Raw genomic sequence first — 23837 nt, forward strand, 5'->3', positions numbered from 1 at the left:
CTGCTCCGTCCCGACTCCTGCCTCAGCCCCACCTCAGAGATCCGTGTCCCTCGGTCCTCCGAATCCCAGGCAGAGGTTTATAAAAGCTCCCCAGCCGATCCCTGTGTGCCCTGGGTTGAGAACCACTGCCTCAGGGGGACGGCCCCTCTCCTGTCACCTAGAAGCTCCCACCGCAGGTCAGGGCACCCGAGCCCTGGGACTGGGGAGCGTCTGCCGTGGGGAGGAGAGAAGCGCCGTGCAGCAGGAGGCACCCAGGCAGCGTTTCTGACCGGCTGACAGCAGCCGGCCCTTCCGTGTCTTCAGGCTTGAGCCAAAATTCACGCAAAGACTCTTTTCTGTTAAGGAAACAGCTGGTGGGGGTGAAGGGGGGGCAGAACCACACCTCACACTAATGTCCTCAGATGTGGCAGTGAGGGACAGTCACCTGAGGTGCCTGGGACCACATGCCTCCTTAATATCTTGACTTTACGAATGGAAATTTAACATCAGTTGTGGAAAACACAGGAGAGCACAAAGCGGGGGAAAGTAAGTCTAGATGCCCACTGTTGCTTAGGGTACCCGCTTCTGTCACCTACTGTTGTCCCTTAATTTTTAGTGCTGCATGATGTCGACATGTCTAGTTGAACCAATCCCCCGAATTTTTCAATATTGTAACACTGGGGCGAGCATCGTGCATCAGACTCCAGCATAGTTTCACGCACAGTGTAAACCTGACGTGCGGAGGGGTGTCTCCTTCATGAGTAGAAGGATCGCGGAAGGCTCTCCTGCTCAGACGCACCTTCCCTGCATACTCTCCCAATTTTAAGGTGCATTTCTAATAGCGGGTTTCTAGAATATGGACAGATGTCATGGCAGTACAGAAACTCAACTCTTGGGTGCTTTTTTCCTCTAACAAGAGGAATGGCCTGCTAGCTAATGGGCAGAGAACAAAGGAGCTCCTAATTCCAGGCAGTCCAAAGCATAGCAAGAAAGTGTGTTAGCTGAAGATATTTGCGGATGTGATCTTTAATCCTTGAGGATTCTGGGGAAATTGGAAAGGTGCCAAAGACAAGAGGGATGTCCAGGCTGTCAAAAGAAGAAGGCGAACCCCAAACTCCCCAGCCCTTGCAGGCTCCCGCGGCAGCCTCTTCTGAGTGCAAGGTGTTTCAGGGTCTGGGAGGGAGCACACAGCTCTCCAGGGACTGCAGCGACAGATGTCCCCCCCCAGCCCCCGTAGTTTTGCTGAGGCCCTGGTCAAGGCGACCCTGTGGGGTGTAGAGCCGCTCACCATCCTGCAGGCGGAAAGATGGGGAGCTAAGGCAGAGTCTGACCAGTATCTCCTCAGGATTCGCTCCCCAGCACACCCTGGACAGTAAACTCCTTAATGAGGAGCAGGACAGTGCTGGGGAGGGGGCCCCACCAACCTGCTCACTGGCTGCATGACCTCCGCCACCCCTTCTCCAAGCCTCAGTGCTCCTCGTCCATGAAATGGGAGTTCTGGGGCCTCCGTGAGCACAGCACCTCACACGTGGGAGCCCTAGAGTGACCAGCACAGTGGCTCTCCTCTGCGGCCTGGAGGGGACCCGACTTCTGCACGGTGAACGGGCGGCCTCCTGAGACTGCCCTGTGTGGACTTGTGAGCTGCATGTCCTCATGGCCCAAAGCCAAGTACGGCAGCTGGACTGCAGCTTCTCCTCTCTTCCTGTTTGCTCCCTGACCCTCCCCCCACCTGGGCTGCACAAAAGCTGATTGTAAGCAAATTCCTGGCCTACTGCTGGGCAGAAATGGCTGCAAGTGGCCCAGGTTTCAGCAGGGCCTTGGGTGCCTCTCCCTGCCCGGCTTGGGAGACGAGCTCACTGGGAAGCCAGGGGACGCCTAAAGCCTGAGTACGATGCCGTGGTGATAGGAGCAGGTAAACGGGCTGTGCCAGAGCTGAGGGCCAGGGAGGGCAGCCCTGCTCAGAGCCCCCGGGGCTGAGGGGGGGGGCATCCCCAAGCCCCCCACCTCCCTCTGCTCTGGGCACAGGCTGGCCGGGGTTTGGGCCAGAGCAGGGGCGGTGATGGAAAGTCCGCTTGGTCTGTGAGCAGGCACCGAGGTTGTGGGGCTGCCATCAACTTGCTCGTGGTCTGGGGCAGATTCTTGCCCTCTCTAGGCTCGGGTCTGCCCTTCTAGAATGACCAGGGAGGAATAGGTGAGCTCAGGAGTTTCCATGTATCTCCTGCAAAATTAGCTAGTTGCCACCACTCTTGGAAAGCAGATGGTACGCAAGGGTTGGAAAGAAAGAGCTTGCCATAAAAGACCCATGAAATCCAGCCACCCCGAGTGCCCTGAGTTCTGGTCACCACCACCTCACCACTAGGACTACCCATTCCGCCAAGGAAACTGGGAGTTAGGAAAAAATAGAAATGAGTCGCAGAGATCCTAGTGCATGTCTGCGGAGGGTGACAGCCCCCGTTGTCTTGCCTGTCTGGGGCACAGAGGGTCGGTCCTACTGCACTTTGCTGACGCCCAGGCTGCAGGGTGTCCGATTCCGCCGCGTAACTGTGGGAGGCCACAGGGTCCGGACCAGGTTGTCTTTGCTCAGAGCCTTCCATTCACACTCCCAGGGGGCCCCAAATTTCAACTTCTGGTATTCTCTCCCACTGGGTTTAGACAGACAGACAATGGCAGGATCGCAAGAAGATGCTCATCACCGTTTTAAAGCTGCAAACTGTCCTGCCAGCTCTTCATTCTTGTATGCTCCGAGAGCAGTCGTGGCCAGGAAATGTTGTAGTCGCCCCTCCAGGGAAAATGTGTGCGGACATATATACGGGAGCTTATGATAAGTGCTGAAATAGAGGAAGTATAGCACACATGTTTACAAGGAAGATACACGATACTCTAAATTCCAGGTAGCCAGTTGGCTCTCACCAAATTTCTGTGATTTTTGCTAAACTTAGCAGCAAACCTGTGCTTACTCCCGACCGATCAGGCCGGCTCGGAAGGGAACGTGGTTTGCCGTTTGCACTGACTTTAGAGAGTAGAACCGACGGGAAGCAACAGTCACACCTGAACTTCACTCCTCCAGTGACGGGAGAGACTTTGCTCCATCAGGTGACATTTCTCCCGCACTGGGAGAAGATCCTCTCGAGGTTTTGTGCCATTTGCCGCGGAACAGCTGCAGACACAACGCACGGTCGGGTTTCATCTGCATCGCTCGTGTTTTCTCCATCACTTTCTCACACGGAACCGTCCACAGAGTCATACAGCCAAGCCCTGAGGGGTGCTGTTGGCTGGCTTCCGTGGTTCAAGTACTCCCACCATGGCCTTTTTCAAGTTGCCACCATGAGGGGCCTGTGCGTGCACTTGGGAGAGAGGCACGGCCGCTGACGGCTGCTCAGAGGTGAAGAACTGCAGGAGCACAGGTCATGGTAAACTGGAAAAACGAGGAAGTGACAAGTTTTGAGTATTTATTGCCTTTGTTTTTAATATAATTTATTTCACGGTAAGTTTATAATAATCTAAATTTTAATAATGGCGGTGTTTGACAAGCGTCACAAACATCCTGGCCGGGGGAAGCCAGCTCCAGGCTTCACTGATTGGGAAGGTGTCATGCCCCACCCCCACCCCCGCTTTTCTGGCCTTGGTGACAGCACATCCCTGCTGTCTCCTGGCACAGAGGGTTGACTCCAGGTCACCAGAGGCGTGGGTGACTTGCCCACACGTGTGTGAGTCTCAGGTGTGAGTTTTTCCTTGATGTTGTTTCTTCAATTGCTGAGCATTCAGGGCAGCCCGGTTTAATTAAGGGCATTTGGGAATCAAGTGAGGGACAGAGTGGCATCTTCTGAGAGAAGGGTTAGCTCTGCTCCCTGAGGTCACACGAGTATCTGGGGGCCACTTTGAAGACGAACCCTAATTAGTGCCTTGACTAAATATGCCTAAGAATGACCCAAGGAGCTTGTTAAAATGCAGTTCCTGGGCCCTATCCCTGGTGATTAGGATTGAGGGGAAGTCCGCGCCTCCAACCAGAATTTGGAGCGGGTCCGGTGCAGGCAGCTGCAAGCCACACTTGAGAACCCGTGTTCAGAGTGCGGCTTCTCTCGAGAGCCCCACATGCCTGGCTAGCTGAGCATCCCTGGAGTCAGGCTGGAGATGATCAGAGTCTGCAGCTTCAGACCCCCTCAGGGGGAAAGGAGAGGTCACCAGCAGCCCCAGGAGGGCTCAGGCAGGACTAGGGTTGGAGTGGTGGAGCGCCGAGGGTCCTGGGCAGTTGGAATCTTGACCTTTGTCATTTGAGGTCTGTTTGTGCATTTGTGGGCTCATGTGATGATTGAACTGGACCCAGTTGCCTGGAAGCCTTTACTAGTTTTCCAAGATTTATGATCAGCACTATTTAAGAGACATAGCTACCATTTATCGTGAGTCTGCTGAGGGTCAGGTGCTTTACATATATTATTGGTTATTCTCGCTCCAACACTGCAAGAAGCCTGAAGCTCATGGCCGGTCAGAATGACTCTCTGAGGGCCACGTCCTGTAAATAGCAGGAGCCAGGTTGAGCCCAGGACAGTCGGCCTTTAATTTGATGTATATATTTGAGAGGAGGCCTTTCCAAACTGTGGGCTGCAACTCGCTCGTGAATCCCATCCAGCAAAGCTTTTAAACCTTAAGAAACTTTTCAAAAGTACATAAAAATAGTATATTAACCCGTCTTTTTAAATGAAATATAATCAAATAGATCATCACATGCTTATCACATGGTGAGTTAATATGAGTTCATGAAACTTTTGTTTCTGTGGATACATTTGTATGTGGGGTGCAGGCCAGGTCACAGGGTAAGACGCACTTCTCCATGTGGCTCGTGGTCAAAGGTTGAAAAACACTATTTCAGAGATTCCTTTAATGGAAGAGAAGTTGGCTCAGTGACCTCTAAAATTCTGGGTGTCTCTGTATGGAAAATGTAAAACAAAGCTCAGCCATGAAGAAATCCGTCATGTGGGTCATCACTGCCTCCTATTTATGGATGTTTGTCAAATTAATGGCTGAACATTTTATTTGCACGAACACTGGGTTCAGGTTGGTGCTCCGAGAACATAGTCTTCTGCTGACATCTTTGAAGACTCAGAGTGACCTTCTGTCACCAAGGAGAAACGCGTGCCAAGTGTTCCAGACAAGACCTGTCCCCACTACCTGAAAACAACCCAGGCCTGCTCTCCGCCCAACAAGGGCTTCTCCATAAGCAGCTACACTATCCTGAGAGTGAGGCAAGAGGAGACACTCCCGGCCCCTGGCCGTGCTTGACCACCCGCATCAGAACCACCCCGGGGCCTTGTGAGAAATCCATCCCAAGTCCCTGCCTCCACCCTGCCGAGCCGACTCGGGAGGGGTTGTGAATCATCGTTCATACAGGTTCTTAGATGATCCTGAAGCTTCTCAGAGCAGGAGACGCACTTGCCAGCAGTGGGCCTGGTGGGGAACCTGGAATCCCAAGTCAGGTTTAGGGCTCCCAACCCAGGGGCAGCCCTCTTAAGATTTTTGAAAAGAAATATATATATATATATATATATATATATATATATATATATATATATATACACATTATATACACACACACACACACACATATGTATATGATAGATAAATTCACCCAATCAGCCGGCACTCCTTTAGCACATGTTGAAGCTGTATGTGTTTAATTCATTTTGAACTGTTCTTATTTGGGGAATATTGGTGATTGACAAAGACAAAGCCATGGGACTAAAGGCTCTGGGGCACTAGAGTGGACCACACTTGGGCAGAAGAAGCCGCGTGTGACGGCAGCCGTCCGCATGCCCAGCATGCACCTGGATGGTGATTCCAAGCCAGCGAGGGGGTCCAGCGCCAGCGTAGCAGCCACGCTTCCCTTCTGTTCCTGCCCAGGAAACTGACGTGCTCTCCACCAGTCACCTGCTCCTCCCCAAGGGACAGAAGCCCAGCAACGCAAGGCTTCATGAGATAGCTTTGGTCTGATGACTGTGGGTTTCTCCTCGTCCCTCACTCCAGCCTGGAGCCACTGGCCAGGCCAGGGTGACAGGACTTTTCTCAAGCTAGGGCAAGAACCAGGGTTTTCTGACTCCCCACAGACCAGGTGATTTATGGCATCAAGCTAGACGCTGTTACAACATCCAGGTACAGGTGGTACTTTCGGCTACCTCCCCGGGATCTTCACAAGCATGGGGACAGGGATGGGTGACCATATCCCCCAGGGAGTGTGTCTGTCTGCCCGCTGACCACTGCTGCTTTCCTCCTCCCCCTTGTCTCATTGCAGGACACAACGGGCTGGTGGCTGTGAGTGCCTCCCCCGCTGCCCCGGCCCCTGCACACGTGGCTGTCAGCTGGAATTCGAGAAGCCGCAGGGTGCTGGCCAGGAGGAGGGGGGGGTGGCTGGTCTCTCCCTGGCACTGACCCACGGCTGTCAGATGGGTGTCCGCAGTAGTTAAGGAGGCTATCAGGGGCTCCCCTTCCTCTCCTTCCCCTAACGTGCATTTCCCCCACAACTTTGGGAGAGTCAGGGGACATTCAGAAGCAAGATGGTGACGAGATGAGAAAATACATAAGTGGCATAGCCAGAGGGACGTGTTAGAGCCTGGGAAGCTGGGGCCAGGTGGGGCCCTCCGACTACAGATTACGGGTGGCCCCGTGCTCCCCAGCTGGGTCTAGGCTGAAGTACCCAGCAGCTACACAGCCCCAAGTGTACCCCGGCGACAGCGAGGAAGCCAGTCCAGCAGGGGAGGCAGGGCCCTGCCCCCACCACCACTGGCTCCTCTGTCCAAAGTTGAGCCAGACCAGGGGTACCCTGAGGCTGTGCTTCTCAAACTCTGGTCCCGGTACCCCTCCGAGGCCACCATGTGTGCTAGAGGGTGTTCACAAGACAAACTTGGAACATCTCCCTGAAGCAGTGGCAGCTTTAGGATATCCATACAGGACGACTCAGCACTTCAGGGAGGGAGGGCTATGAGACTAGTGTTAAATCTAAACACTTTCCCTGACATAGTAGTTTTACTTGAACATTTTATAGGGAGCATTATATAACTCAACTGATCAGTAATTTAAAACATTGATTTTATGTAATTATAAACATGGGTTTGTCCTCCAGCTCTGCCACTTCCTATCTGTGAAGGTCAAGGCAAGTCATTGAGGCTCTCTGAGCCATGGTAAGATGAGAATAAAAACACCCACTCACAGAGCTGCTGTGGAGCGAACAGATGATGTGCTTCGAGGACCTGCCACACAAAGCCTCGCAGACGGGGACTCAGCCCAGAGGAGGCTGGTGTCCGCCCCTTCGGCCCAAGACCCAGGCCCCCCCGGGCACAGACCTGCAGTTTGCGGAGTCAGGGGGTGACCGGCTGTGGGGGACCGGGGAGCAGGGGGACGTGAGGTGGCTCAGGAAGGAGGGGGTTGGAAGAACCTGTTCTAGGATTTGAGCTCTGGTTGGATGACTGGGGGGACAGTCTAAGGAAGTAGGGTTTGCTCTAGATTGGATACCGTCAGAAAGCAGGAACACCCCCTGTGACTGGGCATCTTGATAAATCTTATCTATTGGGGAGGGGGGCCAGGAACAGGAGAGGGTGACTGGTAAGGAAGTAGTGGCCACTTATTTTGGCTGCGAGAGGAGGTGGAGGGTATTTTGTGGGTGACTCAGAGCCCGTGTTTGTACTCAGGCAAAACTGTGAAGTGGTCTTGCTCTATCCCATTTTCAGTGGTCTCAGACCATTCTGTGAGGCTGCTCGTGCCTAATGCGAGAACAGCACAGCGTACCTCTGAGGGCCAAGCCGCGCCCCAGTGCCAGGGCTGCTGTTTTCTTCCTCGCTGGGATGGGTCAGGAGTATAGATCTCGGTCCAGACCATCTAGGTTCAATTCCCAACACCTCTACTCAGGAGCTCCGTGAGCCTGAGGCAAGCCATTAACCTTGGGCCTCCGTTTCCTCATCTGTGAAATGGGGAGAGTCATAGTGGCCACCTCTAGGGTTGTGGGCTGGATTAAACAGTGTCTGGCAAGTGAACTTTATTTACTTGTCAAAGATTTTATTTATTTGACAGAAAGAGAGAATGAGCACAAGCAGGGGGAGCGGCCCACAGAGGGAGAAGTGGGCTTCCCGCTGAGCAGGGAGCCCGACGCAGGACTCGATCCCAGGACCCCAGGACCGTGACCTGAGCCGAAGGCAGCTGCTTCACTGACAGAGCACCCCAGGCGCCCCTGCCTCTCGGTGCTTGTGGGGAGGCATGAGGCTCGTCCCCCCAGAGGAGCTGAGCACCCCAGGCAGGGCTGGGCACGGTGCAGTAGGACTTGACACAGCCACCAGGCCATGCAGGAGGAAAGGTCGCCCCTGGGACGTGGAGGGGCAGGAGCAGTCATGTTGCATCTTACGAGACATCTGGGCAAGTGGGAATTTACGGAGGAAGCAAGGGAACGGCATTCCAGAGGCAGGAACAGCATGAGCCAGGGGGCGGCCCTGTAGCGAGGCCCCTGAGCTGGCAGGTCGGCCCCCGGGATGAAAGGAGGGCCCTGTGTGCCCCCCAGGCAGCGTGCCTGCAGAGACTGGGGGTGAACACAGCAGTCTTCGAGAGACGCCCTGTGGTGGGGGTGCAGCTGTCCCAGAGGAGATCATCCCACGTGAGCCCTGAGAGGTGATGGGGTGGCGGGGCATGACTGTCGGTGACCGCCGGTGACCCTCTTCACCAGATTCCGTTTCAGGGTTTAAGTTCTCCCGAGCGTCCTACCTCCTCAGCCTGCTGAGGCCACAGATTTACACCGACCTGGAGCTGAAGGTAGAGCTCCCCCATGGCCCAAAGGTGGGGGAGGGGGCAGTTCCAGCTTCCTAACCTGGGGTGAAGTCTCCCTATTTTGCGCCCACATGGTTCCCTGCACCTGGGTTCTCTCTTCCATCCAAGGGTTTGTCTACCCCACATGCTCTCCTCAGTGCATTCCCACAGTTGGGTTTTGTCTGGCCTACCCAGTGTCTTAAAAATGGAAAATTTCACATAAAAATTGGGCGTCTTTGGAAGACAAGCCTTGTCAACATGAGGCCCATGTTCCTACATGCAGCCCTGGCTGGTGCCTTGCATGTGACTGGGGTTCCAGCTCTGCCCGGCCCCATCACTTCCCGGCGTCTCGCCTGGCCCTCGCTAGGGACCTGCCTTGAAGCCTTGGGCCTCTGACAAAAGCCTGATTTCTGCCCTCATTAAACTTTAGATCCTACTACCACTGTAGGCAGCTTGAGCAGAAATTTGGCGCCCAGGGACTTTCACCTCCTCTGACTCCTGGGCTGCTTTAGGGAGTCCCGAGAACGCTCAGTGCCCCTTGTTAACTTCTAGTCAGCTTAACCTCAGTCCACAGGCTGGCCCAACTCTGCCCCTGTCCTTTCAGATTCCTGTCACCCCCACTGCCTCTTTCGGAAGCTTGGTGACCACATTCCTGGAGCCCACTCAGTTTCTCCCCGCTTGGTGCCTGTCACCTCCACTCAGAGAAAAGGGTCCTGTGTGTCATCCGTATGAGAAGCTGTGAGCATTTTAGCACCAACTTTGCTCTAAATTGAAAGTTTGAAGTTAATAAGACATCCAATCACTGTTGCCTCCTGAGAGAGAAAGAGAGAGAGACTGAGAGAGAGCGCGAGTGAGCCACCCATAGGCAGGACTTGATGAAGTCTAGCCAAGGCCTGGGCAAGGGTCTCCAGTCTTCAGTCCATGCCAGACTATAGCTGAAGACAGCTTGCAAATGCACCAATTATACATGGTGGCAGACGTGGCTAGGGGTGGGGGCTGTGGGTAGACCCTCCTTTTGAAAAATCTAACTTACAAAACTCAGGATCACAGAACAGAAATTTTCACATGACTATTCATTTTATAAAAATAAGTTACTCATTTGAGGGGCGCCTGGGTGGCTCAGTCAGTTAAGTGTCTGCCTTCGGCTCAGGTCATGATCCCAGGGTCCTGGGTTCGAGCCCGACGTCCGGCTCCCTGCTCAGCAGGAGAGTCTGCTTCTCCCTCTCCCTCTGCTCCTACTCATGTGTGCTCTCTCACTCACTGTCTCTCTCTCTCTCAAATAAATAAATAAAATCTTAAAAAAAAAAGTTACTCCTTTGAAAATGGTTTCTGTCATAGGGCTCCTTTAACTAGGAAACCCCCCACTGAATTGAGTATATGGTTTGATCTCTGACCTTGGGTTGCATTAATAGGAGCATGGTGCTCAAATCAAGGGAGAAAACAGTCCTGCTTCGTGACACACAGAACTAACCCCCTGTGGAGTATGGAGCACCTTCTCTAACAAGACACTGACAAGCTGGACAGCATCTATAGGAAGACAGCTGAACTCTGGGAATGTTCTATCTCCAAACAACGGTAAAGAGCAGTTATTTTACCAGTGCTACAACTTGGGCTACAAGTTCTAACACTCTAGCTATTGGTGTTCACCTGTGAGACAAGAATGTTCGCGGCCCGTTCGATGACGAGGGAACCAAGGTTCTGTGAAGTTAGGCTCACACACTAGGAAGTGACAGAGAACTTGAACCAGGTCCCCCTGCCTCCTCCTCCCCGTTCTTGGGCTCCCGTGTGCTAGCACAGGCATCCCAGAGCAGTCCTGCTCAGCCTCGCGCGTCCCAGCACGTTGCGGTTTGCCGTGGACGCGGTCACAGACAGGAGCTCCCCTTGCAGCCCGGCCTGGGCAGAGGACAGGGCTGAGCTTACAGCCCTGGGACCTAACAGGCTGGTTTTGAATCCCTGCTTGATGGTTTTATTAGCTGCCTCATGGCGCCTCATCTTCCTCATCTGCAAGATGAGGATGGTAATAGTACCCACCTCATAAGGCTATTGTGGTTAATAGGTTTGTCTGGGCCATGGTCAGTGCCGCACAACTGTCAGCATTATTACTCCCATGCGGCAGTTGAGAAACTCAAGCTCCAGGAAGGCCTCCCCGGGGCCCTGTAGCTGGCTACCGCCTGTCAGGTCTGGCCACTAGGGGCCTGTCCCCAGTTAGACCAAGCTCTCACCCAAAGTGTGAGTCTTTCCTTTGGTGCCACTGCCCCTCTTCCCATCCTTGAGCCAGAGGATGGTTTCCCCCACCCACATGGGGCCTCCATGGGGCCTGTCTTCTGGGTCTTAGTTTCCACAGCTGTCAACGAGAGCATCAGACTGGATCACCTCCTGGTTCTGTCCACTAGATCACAGGTTTGCTTTAAAAGTGGCCCCACATTAAGTAGTGGACTCCAGGCTGAGAGGGCAGAGTTCTGCCCTGATGGGGTCTTGTCTCCCACGTCAGCAAGCAGCTGCCTTGTCCAGCTCTCCCTGAGCCAGCCTTGACCCCATTCAAGTGGCAACCCCTTCCCTCCCTCACTAATCATCTTCTGGGTCTCAGCCAGATCACTGTGCTCCTGCTTTATTCCCGGAAACCTAGGGCAGGGCTCTCAAACTTTCAGGTCTATCAGAACAACCTTGGAAACTGATGGGACCCTGAGGGACCTTGATCTGACTGCTGATTCTGCAGGACGGTGGTGGGGCCGGGCACCACACCTTTTGAATCTCTCTTACCTCTGGTCCCTCGTATACACCTTGTCCCTTCCTAGCAATTTCCACCCAGCGTGGCTGTGCATGCTGAGAACTCTCATGGGGGAATCAGAAGAAGGGTTCTGTTTTTATAAGAGGAGAACTGCATGATGTAAACAAATCTAATGGTGATTTAACATCCCTCTTTCTATTCTGACACCACATAATTAAAACCACCAAGGATGACAAAGGTCCAATTTATGAGAAAGTCCTGGAATCAGACAAAAAATTACTCATATTCAGTTAGTTATACTTGAAGCAACTCTTAGGTCCCTTATTTGGGGTGGGTTATTGATTCATTCATTCAGTAAATGCTTCTGAGGCCCTGCCCTGTGTCCCGCACTGGGAGAAGCCCTTGGGGATACCATGGTGAGGGAGGGAGGCAAGGCTTCTGCTCTTAGTAAGAGGACTTCAGGTAGAGGAAGTGTTACCCCCAAAGAAAGGAAAACAAGGCAATATGATAGTGAGGGACCAGAGGTCCAGCCTGGACTGCCCAACCAGGACAGCTTTCCTGAGGAGGTGACATTTGAGCTGACATGCAGATGTTAAGAAGTTAGCAGCCTTGTGGTCACCTGAGCAGAGGGAAGTAAAGATGGTCGGGCCCAAGGTGGAAGAAAGCAGACGAGGGATGGGCAGAGGGGCAGCAGATGGTATATGAGAGGGGCTGGGGGGCCAACTGAGATAGGGCCTTGTAGGCTGTGAAGGAAGGACTGCATTTTATCCTGGAGTGCCATGGGCAGAGGAAGTGGAGGGGTGGGGTTTGTAACTTCAGGAAAGGTCAGTCCACATGTTGGGTGGCGTGGAATGTGGCGGAAGCAGCTGTGGTCTCAGGGAGACCGGCAAGGCAGTGGCTGCAGTGGTTCACGAGATGGCAGCTTGGGATGAGGGGCAGTGGAGATGGAGAGAAGCATACAACTTCTGGAGAGACTGGGCCAGTGAGACTTGGTAATGGACAGGATGAGGGGGAAGGAAAAGGAGAAACTTAGGATACTTCCTGGGTGAGAAAGAGTTTACTAACCTGAAGGAAACCAGGCTGGAACTTCCTCCAGCTTTCCCCATCTTGGTGTGAGAAAGAACCCTGGAAGTCTCCCAGCCCAAACCCCTACCACTGTTCGGATTCACCTCCACAGTATGCTCCACCCATGGCAGTCCCGCCATCTGGAATATCTCTGGCTTGGGGAAACTTCAGCTGTAATTGTTGGAGAGGCTTTTTTGGTTTCCTTGTGTTTTCCAGAACTTCTCCTCACAGATCTCGTTTCTGTCTCTGGACATCTCCCCTGTCTGCAACATGGCGTTCATTTGTTCAGTCAACAGAATACATATTGATTGCAGTACATCCAGGTGCTGAGCAAAGGGACTATGCCCCTGAGCCCACAGAGCTCACGGTCTACCCCAGGGGAGACGGGGAAACTAAGTATGCAATTAGCCAGGTGGCAGTGAGTGTTTCAGAGACAAAGAAAGCAGGCTGAGGGGGCACAAGTGCTGGGTGTGTAAGGGAGGCCTTGCTGCTCAGGTGATAATGGGAGCAGAGCTGTCACAGAGGGGAGGGAGCTGAGAAAGAAGCTCTAGATGCCAGATTCATCAGGCTAAACACGTTCAATGTGTACAGCTTTCAGTATGTCAGTCATACCTCAGTAGAGTGGTTTCGGGAAAGATGTCTCTAGTGGGAAGAGTAGGTCTTATTTGTGGGGCTAGCACAGGCCCCTTTTGTTTTATCTGTACCTCCATCGAAGAAGTAGCTGTGCTCTTGGAAAGTTCTGTTTGCCAGTCAAATATTTGTAAATCAAATCATATTTTAAATACATCGAGGGAACTTCCATTTAAAGTGACCCTGGAGTAAATGAGTCTGCAAAGTAAATAAAATTTTTTGATGTGAATAATTTATCTATCTTCTAAGTATGGATTTTCACATAACCATTACGTTATTGTGTCCTTCTACATTTTAATTATTTATTTCTGAAGTGGGGGTAGTTATAGACTAGTGCTGAGGGCCAGAGCTTTGGAGTCACAGAGATGTGGTTTTGAAACCTAGATCCACCTCCTAAGGTGACCTTTGACAACTTACTTCCCTGCACTGAGCCTCTGTTGTATTCGTACAATGAGGATGATATACTTACAGTTGTTGTGAGGTGATCAGGGTAGCATGGCGTGGCATGGTGTAGTGTGGTATGGTATGGTGTGGCAGGGTGGGGTGTAGTGCGGCATGGTATGGTGTGGCAGGGTGGGGTGTAGATGGTGTGGTATGACGTGGCGTGGCGTGGTGTGGTGTGGTGTGGTGTGGTGTGATGTGGCCTGCCAAAGGATGCCTGGGCAAGAGCGCTTTTTATACACTTACATTAAAAAATAAGAAGCAGCACCACCTGCCTTGAGGAACTGTATGCAGGTACCTAAATGGTTGCAAACACAATCAGAGAAGGGTCAAGGGCAGAGGACACAGACCCCTTAAAATGTTGCTATGCTATCTATGTTCTGCAGAAATACGGGCTGAAGCTTTGTCTTCAAAACCCCTACTCCTTTACCCCAATGCTGGAAGAGGGTATGGGGAGCAAGGTGCCCGTTCCCTTCTTCTGGGCACAGATATTGAGGAAAACCAGAAGCAGATTGCCCAGTTCTCACGGAAAGATGCCCAGGTAGGGAAAGGGACCAGCAACAGATCTCCTTCTCCCTCGCCAGCATGTAGGTGGCTCTTGAAAGGAATTGGGCCTGGTTAGAGTCATCCTAGAACATGTTGTCCAAAGACCATGAGGCCTTGGACAGGCCATTCCACCCGCCCTAGGAGGGCTCCAGTCTGAGGTAGCTTCTGATCTCAGGCACTTCGAAGAGAAGGGGATGGAGAACACTGATTAAGACCAGTGGACACTGGAGGTGCCTGGGTGGCTCAGTTGGTTAAGCGGCTGCCTTCGGCTCAGGTCATGATCCCAGGGTCCTGGGATCGAGCTCCACATCAGGCTCCCAGCTTAGCGGGGAGTCTGCTTCTCCCTCTCCCTCTGCCCCTACCCCAGTTTGTGTTTTCTCTCTCACTCGCTCTCTCTCTCTCTTTCTGAAATAAATAAAATCTTAAAAAAAAAGACCAGTGGACACTGGACACCCTCAAACCTGTGTGTGTTCAGTATGAGGCCACTGTTCAGGTGGTCTCAGCCAGCTGAATTTCAAAAGGGAATCCACTGGTATGTACTTATACTATATGTGTTTTCCATCTTTCTTGCTTTTGGAAAGAACTCCAGGTGGTTATCAATGTTAAAGCCCGTGAAGCCAAAAAGAACGATGAAGGGAGGATCAAAGACAATTAAGGATAGAATGAACTGGATCAAGTCTTTAGGATAAGAGAATTGTAATAAATATTCATTTGACTTGGCATCAATCCCCTGGCAGCCCAAGGCAAGAAATTGTCCATGAGAGCATGCAGGTCTGGTGGAAGGAAGACATACGTCTGATGGAGAATGCACATTTTTTTTCTTGGGATTGCATTATAAGGAATTTGTTGGGTAGCTTCATGTATATGAGCCGTTGAATAATGTTACGGACCTGATGTGACTGGTTTTGCAGATATAGATTCTTTGAAGGGACATATTTTTGTACCAAGCCTAAATACAAGCTGAAGGCACAGCATGAACTCCTATCCCATTGCTTTTTGTAATCTAGTGTTGGGTAAAACCCAGAGAACCACGGCCCCACGGTATCTCTCCTCAATCAGTGGCTTCTAAAGCCGGCTGATGATCAGAATCACCTGGGGAGCTTGCTTCTTGAAACGGCCTCTTTTCTGTGCAGTGGGTTGGGGGCCAGGGCCTCCACCCTCTCCTCAAAACCCTGAACTGCCCAGGTGCACTGGAGAGGATTCAGGACGAGGCCACGTTGCTGGGCCTGGTGGAGAGTGGTTGGCATGCTAGTGACCATAGGAGGAGGCAGGGGCCACATCCCGAAGTAAGGAAACCCTTTTCTGGTCTTGTCTTCTCACGTTGCCACATGGAGGGCCTACTGTAGGCTGTTTAAGGTCATTTTTATCAAGACTTCTCAAACATACTTCAGTGCAGAACTTTTTTTAATGCAACCTTATTAAAATTCTATGGATATATTCATTAGTATAGATGAACCAAAAATTGAAAGCTGGGGGCTGGGGATCAAGATAGGGCTGCCCGTGGCACAGGCATCCATCCATGCTCCTGTCGCCCACCCAGCGAAGGAAGGGTGTGTTCTAACCACACTACTGAAATGGATTCTGAAAGAGAAGGAAGGACGGAAGGAAGGAAGGAAGGAAGGAAGGAAGGAAGGAAGGAAGGAAGGAAGGGAAAGAGAAAGAAAGAAAAGAAAGAAAGAAAGAGAGAAAGGAAGGAAGGAAGGAAGGAAGGAAGGAAGAAAGAAAGAAAGAAAGAAAGAAAGAAAGAAAGAAAGAAAGAAAGAAAGAAAGAAAGAAAGAGAAAGAAAAAGAAAGAAAGAAAGAAAGAAAAAGAAAGAAAAGAGAAAAAAAGAAAGGAGAAAAGAGAAAAGAAATGGATTCTGTTATTGGGGCTTGTTGAGTGAAGGGATGTAGGCTTCTGTTTCTGTGTATGTCAAGAGGACATAGATTTGCAGACGACCAGGAAAGAACAGTCATCATGCTGCAATACAGGGGAAGAGATCTTACTTCCACCAGTAATATGTGGAAAGACAGGACCGAGAGAAGAAACTTTAAGTGGTTTTCTGGTTTATCACAGAGACCACATGCTAGGATATTTGCCAGTTTTCTGTGGCTGATGGCTGGTCTCAGCCAGCATAACCCCTTGTCCCTGCCACCACCCTGGTGGCTCATCTGCTTAAGATCTCTCTGGCCTCCCCTAGTGCTGACGTCAGCTCACAGGCCTGGAACTGGGAGTAATTTTCCATGGCCGAGCTGAGCCAAGGCTGGGCGTGAGGTCTGAGGAGCCACGGAGGCTTGGCTAGGAGCCGCAGGCCATGTGGGGATGGGATGGAGGTCAGAGCGTGGGGGCAATGTCCTCGTGGGATGCTAAGCAATGGGGCCTTGACTCAGAGCTCTCTGTTCCAGGCCTTTCCCAAATATGAAGCGTTCATGAATCGGTTGGCATTAGCCATAGACCCTCTGCTGGACGCAGTCCCCGTGGACATGAGGCCTTCCAGAGGGGTTCCCTGCTGCAAAGGCTCCAGTCGCTCTCCATGCTCAAGCCCCTGCTGCAGGCCGGTAAGTCCAAAGTGCAGGCATCAGGCATGATGAGTGACGTTCAGGATGTTGAGCCCATTTTCTTGATGATTGGACATGAGCTTGAGCCTTCATAAGCCCGCCAACTGCCGTCCATGAATAGGGGCTGCCCAGAGCACTCTGCTGAGCAGATATTAGCCTGGCGGCCCTAGAAATAGAGCCTGAGGTGAAGCCTTGTATGCACGTAGTTCATTTTGATGGGTGACCCCAAGGAAAGGGGGAGTGAAACTGGAAAGAGGAAGGGTCAGTCCCAGGTGTGCTACTGTGCTGGCCACTACCACAGGTGACAGGTGCTGGATCCTAGGAGGACCACCCCGGGGGCCTTAGGAAGTGCACGTCAGGACCATTCCCAAGAGAAAAAAGGGGAAACATTTATCCATCAGGTTCTGTCCCCCACTGGTCAAAGAGTGCCCCATGGGGTTTAACTCCCACCTGGAGCATTAACTTCTGGGCAGTGCATTCATGGGTGCCCAGTGGGTTCCTGTGGGTGTCCTGTCATGGTGCCAGGGACACCCCGGGGAAGAAATGATGAGGCACATCCTACAGATCTGAGGTGAGATGCTGCCGGGTTTTACCGTGTGAAGCTGATGAAGCCTGCATGGAGCTTGTCACCATAGTCTTGGCTAGAATAAGAGAGAGGGGCCAAGAGAGTTTGAAGAGATGCCCCCATACCGGAAGGATGCTAGATTTGGGCTCAGCAAGAAAAAATTCTGTGATGAATTAGTGATGTCTGCCATGGGTATGAGAAGGGACATTTCACCAAGCATGCTGCTATTTTCTGCCATTCCTCCAGGATATGAAGACCAGGTTAGCTTCTGCATTCTAGAAAAGTGCTGAATGAGTTAGCTATGGCTACAAAATTGCTGTGTAACAGCTACAAAACTCAAGTAGCATGTAAAAATAAACCTCTATTTCTCACGTGTCTGCACAGTCCAGTCTGGTCTGGTCCACAGGTGGGTTTATGGCTGGGGCACATCAGCCAGGCTAGCTGTGCTCCAGGTGCTTCCCACCCTCTTCCTGGAAGCAGCAGGCTGGCCCAGGCATGGCCATCTTACGTCAATGGCAGAAGCATAGCGCGATGTGTGGGCCAGTTTCAAGCATCTGTTTGCCTCCCATCTGTAAACATCCCATTGGCCAAAGCAAATCACGTGGGTGAGCCCAGACTCAAGGAGCAGGGCAGGTCATCCCAGCTATAGTGGGAGGCACTGCAGAGTTGCTTGGAAAAAGTGTGTGGCTATGGGGAGGAGTGAAGGATCAGAACCAGTAGAATCTATCACAAATGCCAGAAGTAGACATGGCCTCTCAGGGGACCAGTCCAAGAAGCTTCATGCGTTAAAATTTATTAAGCAAGTGCTATGTGCCAGACACTAAGCCAGGCACTGGGGCTAAAGTTGCTAGAGATCACGATCCATGCCCTCGGGGCCTTACTGCCCAGTTACTCTCTGAGATAGTGTGAATCAGCTTCAGAGCTGTGGACCGGCCTAGCTGGCTACCTCCCCGGGGATGGGCCTTACAGAGTTCAAAGTAAGGGACTAAGGTACAAGTTAACATTTTTCCAAAAATAATTCCAACCCCTAAAACGTATTCAGTGCCTATGAACTTGCAAACACTTTACATATGTCATTTATTCCTTATATAGCTCTGGGGGATATGAAATAGTAGCTTATTGTAGCTACTTATAGCAACTACTATTGTAGCTTCCCAGAGAACTTATAGGAGCTCTTGGGGATATGAAATATTACTCCCATTTTACAGATAAAGAAATAAGAACAGAGATACCGCAGATTGGAATGACTCCTTCTTTCCTGTCTCAATTTATGTTTTATGGGTCTTCTCTTTCAGGTCATGTGCTGGAAGCCCAGCTGCCCCAGTATGAGTCCTCACAGCTCCAATTACAAAGGTGAGGGGCTCCCCAGCCTCAGGCTGGACCCCACAGTGAAGGGGACTCTCTCCCCGGGGCCCCTATGCCCTTCTCCCTGCCATTTTGCTGTCCCAGGTGCTGGATCAGTGGTTTGAGTCCGAGCCTCTAAAAGCCACTCTGGCCACGAATGCTGTGATTGGAGCCATGACAAGTCCCCACACTCCGGGGAGTGGGTGAGTGCGGGGCAGGGGGGTGGGGTGCAGCGGGAGCAGAGTGAATCTCCCAACGAAAGTGCTAATAGCTGTCTCCCACCAAGCTCTCCCAGTGAGCCAGGCACGAAGCCAGGCACTCATCGAACCCTCAAAGCCACACCTGAGAGCCATGGTTCAGAGTAGGGACAGGTCTTGCCCCAAGTCACACAGCTAGTGGTGGCAGAGCTGATTCCCAGCTGACCCTCCAAAATCTTCCTTCTTAGCCACTTCTCCCTAATGCTCCAGCGAGAAAAGCCTCTCTCCCACTGTGATAGCTCAACATGAACAGCTCTCTTTCTCCTCCTCCGCCTCTTCCTCCTTTTTCTCTCTCTCCCTTCTACCCCTCTTCTCTCTCTCCCCTCTTTCTATCTCTTCTCCTCCCACAAAGTTCCATTGCCCCTCTGTCCCCCACAGATCCTTTCCCTGGGGTCCCAGGACACACACGCACAGATGCCTTCATGGCGGTGGGGGGGGGGGCACTGCCTTTCCCTTTGTGAGGGGGGCATGTTGGCAGCTGAGCCAAGAGGGGGCAGCAAGACCCAGTGAAGTCTGTACCTGTGGTGTGACTTAATGAGCCCCTCGTAGGAGCAGGAATGGAGGGTGTGCGTGTGCGTGTGCGTGCGCTTGTGTCTTGGGATAGAGGATGCTGCCAAGTGTTGGGCCATTTCCAGTGCATCAGAAGATGCAGCTAGAAGGTGTCAATGTGGCTTTCCTCTCAAAGGATGAGAATCACCCTTGGAAGGGGTTTTTCAGCACACACTAAGCCAGCTCCGAATTCCCCAGGGCCATGGAAAAGGGGGGTTGGCAATGGTTGCCCTACCTTGGCCAACTCTATGATCCACCAGCCAGTTTGGATCTTCCACTGGGGCCTCCTGTCCTTTTTTCTGTGGCTCTCTGGGAGGCGTAGCTACTGCCCAGTGTGTGAAGTGCGCCTTTAAGTAATTTGTTTCTTCATTAATTCCTCCAGTGAATATTGATGGAGCCCTTACCTGTGCCAGGTGCAGGGCCAGGGCATGAAGGGCACTGAGACCCTCCTAGGAGGGGTAGACACAGAGCAAATGTCGATAGTGGAGTTCTGTGAGGATTGGGGTGGGGGTGGGGCAGGGAAGCAACGCTGTCCAGGGTCAGAGGAGGCCTCCATGAAGAAGAGATGTTTAATCTGAGACTCTCAGGACAGGAGGAATTAGCTAAACAGACACAAGGGAGGAAGGGGCTTCTAGGCTGCCGGATCAGCCCGTGCAAACGCTGGGGGCTGAGCCAGGACCATGTGGAGGTTTGCTTTGGCAGGAGTGCAGGCTGAGAGGGGGAGCTTGGTGAGGGATGAGGCTGGAGCCCTGGAGGCGTGTCCGGAAACTGGCCATGCCCCTGAGAGCAATGCTGAGCCAGCAAAGGCATCCAAGGAGAGAAGTGGCAGGACTTGGCTAACTTTGTGATGGGGCTCCAGGTCTTCAGGGAAGAAAGAGTGGGAGAAGGTGGTCCAACTAGGAGGACACCACTGCAGGAGTTGAAGGAAGGGAGGAGAGGCCTGGCCCAGGAAAGAGGCCTCAGGGAGGGGGAACTGGAAAGTTCTTTGGGAGGCAGGGTTGATGGCGCCTGATGGCATGGAGTTGGTGAGGCATGGGTGCGACTTGCACGACTGGCCCTCAGCTTTCTGTGGGAAACGGAAGCTGCCATCACTAGGATGGGGAGAATGAAGGAAAAACAGGTTGGGGAATGGGGAAAGAGATGGGTTTCAGCTGCCAGCCAAAAAACCCCACACAAGTGGGGATCTCTGGGGTAGCTGGCGCTCAGGAGAGAGTTAGGGCTGCGGGTTTGGGCATCGCCGCCGCGTGGTTGGTGCTAAAGCTCTGCCCGCAGACACGTTTGCATGGGGAGAGAATGTAGGGTGTGAGGCAAAAGCCCTTACAGGAGCCTAGAGCCCATTTAAAGGCTGATGGGAAAGGCAGCACGGGGACGGGGAGAGGCTAAAGGTACCAGAAAGAAAAGACTGTTTGCACCTAGAGCTCTGGGGAGTTAAACCACACCTCCAACCACTGACCCCAATGGTCTGTCCTCAGGTATGTGCTTCTCCATCACGTGATGGGGGGCCTGGAGGGGATGCAGGTGGCCTGGGGCTATGTCCAGGATGGCATGGGTGCCCTCTCTGATGCCATCTCAAGCTCAGCCACCGCACACGGAGCAAGCATCTTCACTGAAAAGGTGAATTTCCCCCCACCCCGATTATTTGCGGGGATCCCAGTATGGAACCAAATGTCAAATTCAGAGGGTTCCTCATTTTACCAATGCACAAAGTGGGGCTTTGGAATCAAGGGGCTAAGTTTGTGCAGCCTGTTAATGGCTGAGCAGCCTATTAATGGCTGAGCAGCTGTCATCCAGGTCCCAGTTCTTCTGACCACCCCCCTTTGAATGCTCTGGCCCCTAGCCCCCATTCAAGCCGAGCCTTTGCGTTGGAGTGGGTGGGCTGAGGCTTCACCACATTGCCGCAGAGCCCAGCAGGGTGGATTCAGATGTGGAAGCTGTGAGCACCCAGGAGCAGCACAGACAGTGGAGATCCCCCAAGATCCAACCTGTATTTTCCTTCCTGGGGCGTTTCCGGGGTCTCGCTCTGGTGGGCTCTAGACAGTGGCTAAAGTGCTGGTGAGCAGTGAAGGGCGCATCCAAGGAGTCGTGCCGCAAGATGGCTCGGAGCTGAGGAGCAGAGTGGTGCTGTCCCACACATCCCCACAGCCAGCTTCCTGAAGCTGACGCCACAGGTGAGGCCTGGGGGCTGGAGGCAAGGTGTCTGCCAAGGTGGGGGGGCGGGGGTGTTGGTCAAGGGCGCCAGGACTGCATGAGGACGGGAGATGCAAGTGCCCGCTCTCTCTGCACTAGGGGAAGCCAGTCCTTCTCTCCCTTACCTAACAGGCACGTAGCAAACAGGGAAGAAGCCTCACACGTGGGGAGAAAAGTCCAGGGGAATGAGGTGACTTAGGCCATGCAGCTGGCAATTGGCAGAACCAGAGTTAGAGCCCAGGTCTGACTTTTAATCCAGAGTTTTCCTACCACCTGATTCGCTGCTCTAACCAACTCTGGTTCCACCGTCTGTGTCCGTTATCTATGGCCGTATCAGGGCCGCGTGAAACAACCACACAGCCTCTGGGCATTTAATAAGAAGTACTGACTTAGTACTCAGAACTGGAGAATTCAGTTGAACTTGGCTGAGTTCAGCTGGTCTGGGCTTGCTCAGGCACCTTCCATCAGCTGTGGGTCAACTAGTGGGCCCTGCTATCTTGGCTGGCCTCGCTCATGTGCCCAGGCGGGCTGGCTGTGGCTGGTCCAAGACCGTTTCTGCTGGAATGACCAGGTTGACCAGCTCTGCTCTATGTGTCTTTCATCCTCCAGATGATAAGTGAGGCATGTTCTCCAATCTGGCAGAGGGCAAAAGTGAGCAAACTCACTCATGCAGGTGTTTTTCAGGATTCTGTTTGCATCCTACTTGCTAGCATTCACCTTGTCCCAAGCCCAGAGTCACAGTGGGAAGAGGTTACAAAGGTGTGTGGATACAGGGAGGGGTGAGGATTGGGGGCAATTGTGGCAACTGATCGCACCTTCCCTGTCACCAAAACATATGATAATATGTATATGAGTATGGATCTTCCAACAATTCTTGGGACTATTTGGGGGGACAAGGCACCACTTTTTCTGGGTGATTCCACTAAGAAAATTCAACAAACATCAGTTCAAAAGCATCTTGTCGAGATAATTCTGAGATAATCAAGACTTTCAAGAGCTTACAGACTGGAGGAGGAAAGGGGCCTTCAGCCCACTGGCCACATCCAAAGTTGGAGTTGGTGTGGACCACTTACATTTGCTCCAGCAGAGTTCGAAGGAAGAAGTGGTTAGTGATGAGCTGGGGGCAGGGGGGATCCAGGAGGCCTTCACAGAAGATGTGCTTTGGCTGAGCTCTGAAGGATAGAAAGGATTCCTGGCAGTGGAGGTTGAGGGACCATCCTGAGCAAAGGAAGAAGGCAGCCCCCTTGGGGCCTCGACCATCCCCAGGCCTTTTCATGGAACCTTCTTCCAGGAATGGCTTCCTAAGGAGTTCATGGAGAGGATCTCCCAGCTGGACACCAAGTCACCTGTTACCAAGATCAACGGTAAGAGGCACACAGATTGCAAAGCTGTCTCTTTGCCATTATCTGAGTGAGAAATCTCCCAGTTTTGGAAAAACTGACTTATATCATCATCTCTACTCCCTCGCCTCCACCCTGCCCCCCCCCCATACTTTTTCTTTCCAATCCACCACTTGGGTGAGCAGGGTGATGGGCAGAGAAGGAGGATCCTGGAAGCCGAGGACCAAGGCCTTTGGGCCCTCGCCCTCCTCTTTGGTCCCTCAGTGGCTGTCGACAGGCTGCCTGACTTCCTGGTGGCCCCCAGTGCTCCCGGCGGCCAGCCACTGCCCCATCACCAGTGCTCCATCCACCTGAACTGTGAAGACACACTCCTCCTCCACCAGGCCTTCGAAGATGCCGTGGACGGCCCTGGGCTTTGTGTCCCCTGGGACACTCCTACACACACGGGCTGGGGAAAGGGTGGGTGACTATCTAGACACAGAGGGGATTGCCTCTTCCTCCTGGTACTTAACAGTCACAGTGTCTTAGGATCTACCTAAATCCATCCATACTTACGTTCTAAGGAGAGGAAGTTCATCCCAGGCGATAAGTCTGTGGGCCAGGGCAGGTGAAGAGTAAAGAGTAGGATGCGGTGCAGCCAAGTGTCACAGATTAGCAGAAGGGGCAAAGGATTGCAGAGAGAACAGCACTGGCATTTCGGAAGAGCTGGAGAAAATGCTTTCTGGGAGAGAAGAGGTCTCTCTGACTCAGCAGCCCATCAGAGGGCACACACTCACCCGATCTCCCTGCTCCATATTCTCTTGTCTCTGATAAGCCACCTTCATGCAAAACTTCTAAAAGCATTTCCGACCTCCCAGCCCAGCTGAATCTCCATCCTTCGGAGACAGGCA

General features: G+C 52.5%; 1 protein-coding gene across 1 annotated transcript in view; it reads left to right on the forward strand.

The window, feature by feature from the left end:
* Positions 1-21: 21 nt before the first annotated feature.
* PYROXD2 (pyridine nucleotide-disulphide oxidoreductase domain 2) overlaps positions 22-23837 on the forward strand; it is a 29171-nt gene continuing 5355 nt past the window's right edge. Inside the window, 18 exon segments of the mRNA XM_036080676.2 lie at positions 22-1823; positions 1825-1891; positions 6263-6282; positions 8516-8570; positions 8573-8608; positions 8690-8763; positions 14008-14086; positions 14089-14162; positions 16553-16631; positions 16634-16705; positions 18566-18595; positions 18598-18623; positions 18720-18817; positions 20893-21034; positions 21455-21560; positions 21563-21588; positions 22899-22971; positions 23212-23353. Of these exon segments, the coding sequence (XP_035936569.2) occupies positions 1764-1823; positions 1825-1891; positions 6263-6282; positions 8516-8570; positions 8573-8608; positions 8690-8763; positions 14008-14086; positions 14089-14162; positions 16553-16631; positions 16634-16705; positions 18566-18595; positions 18598-18623; positions 18720-18817; positions 20893-21034; positions 21455-21560; positions 21563-21588; positions 22899-22971; positions 23212-23353 (1259 nt within the window). The 5' untranslated portion in view covers positions 22-1763.

Source organism: Halichoerus grypus, chromosome 7, assembly GCF_964656455.1.
Source record: "Halichoerus grypus chromosome 7, mHalGry1.hap1.1, whole genome shotgun sequence".
NCBI lineage: Eukaryota > Metazoa > Chordata > Mammalia > Carnivora > Phocidae > Halichoerus > Halichoerus grypus.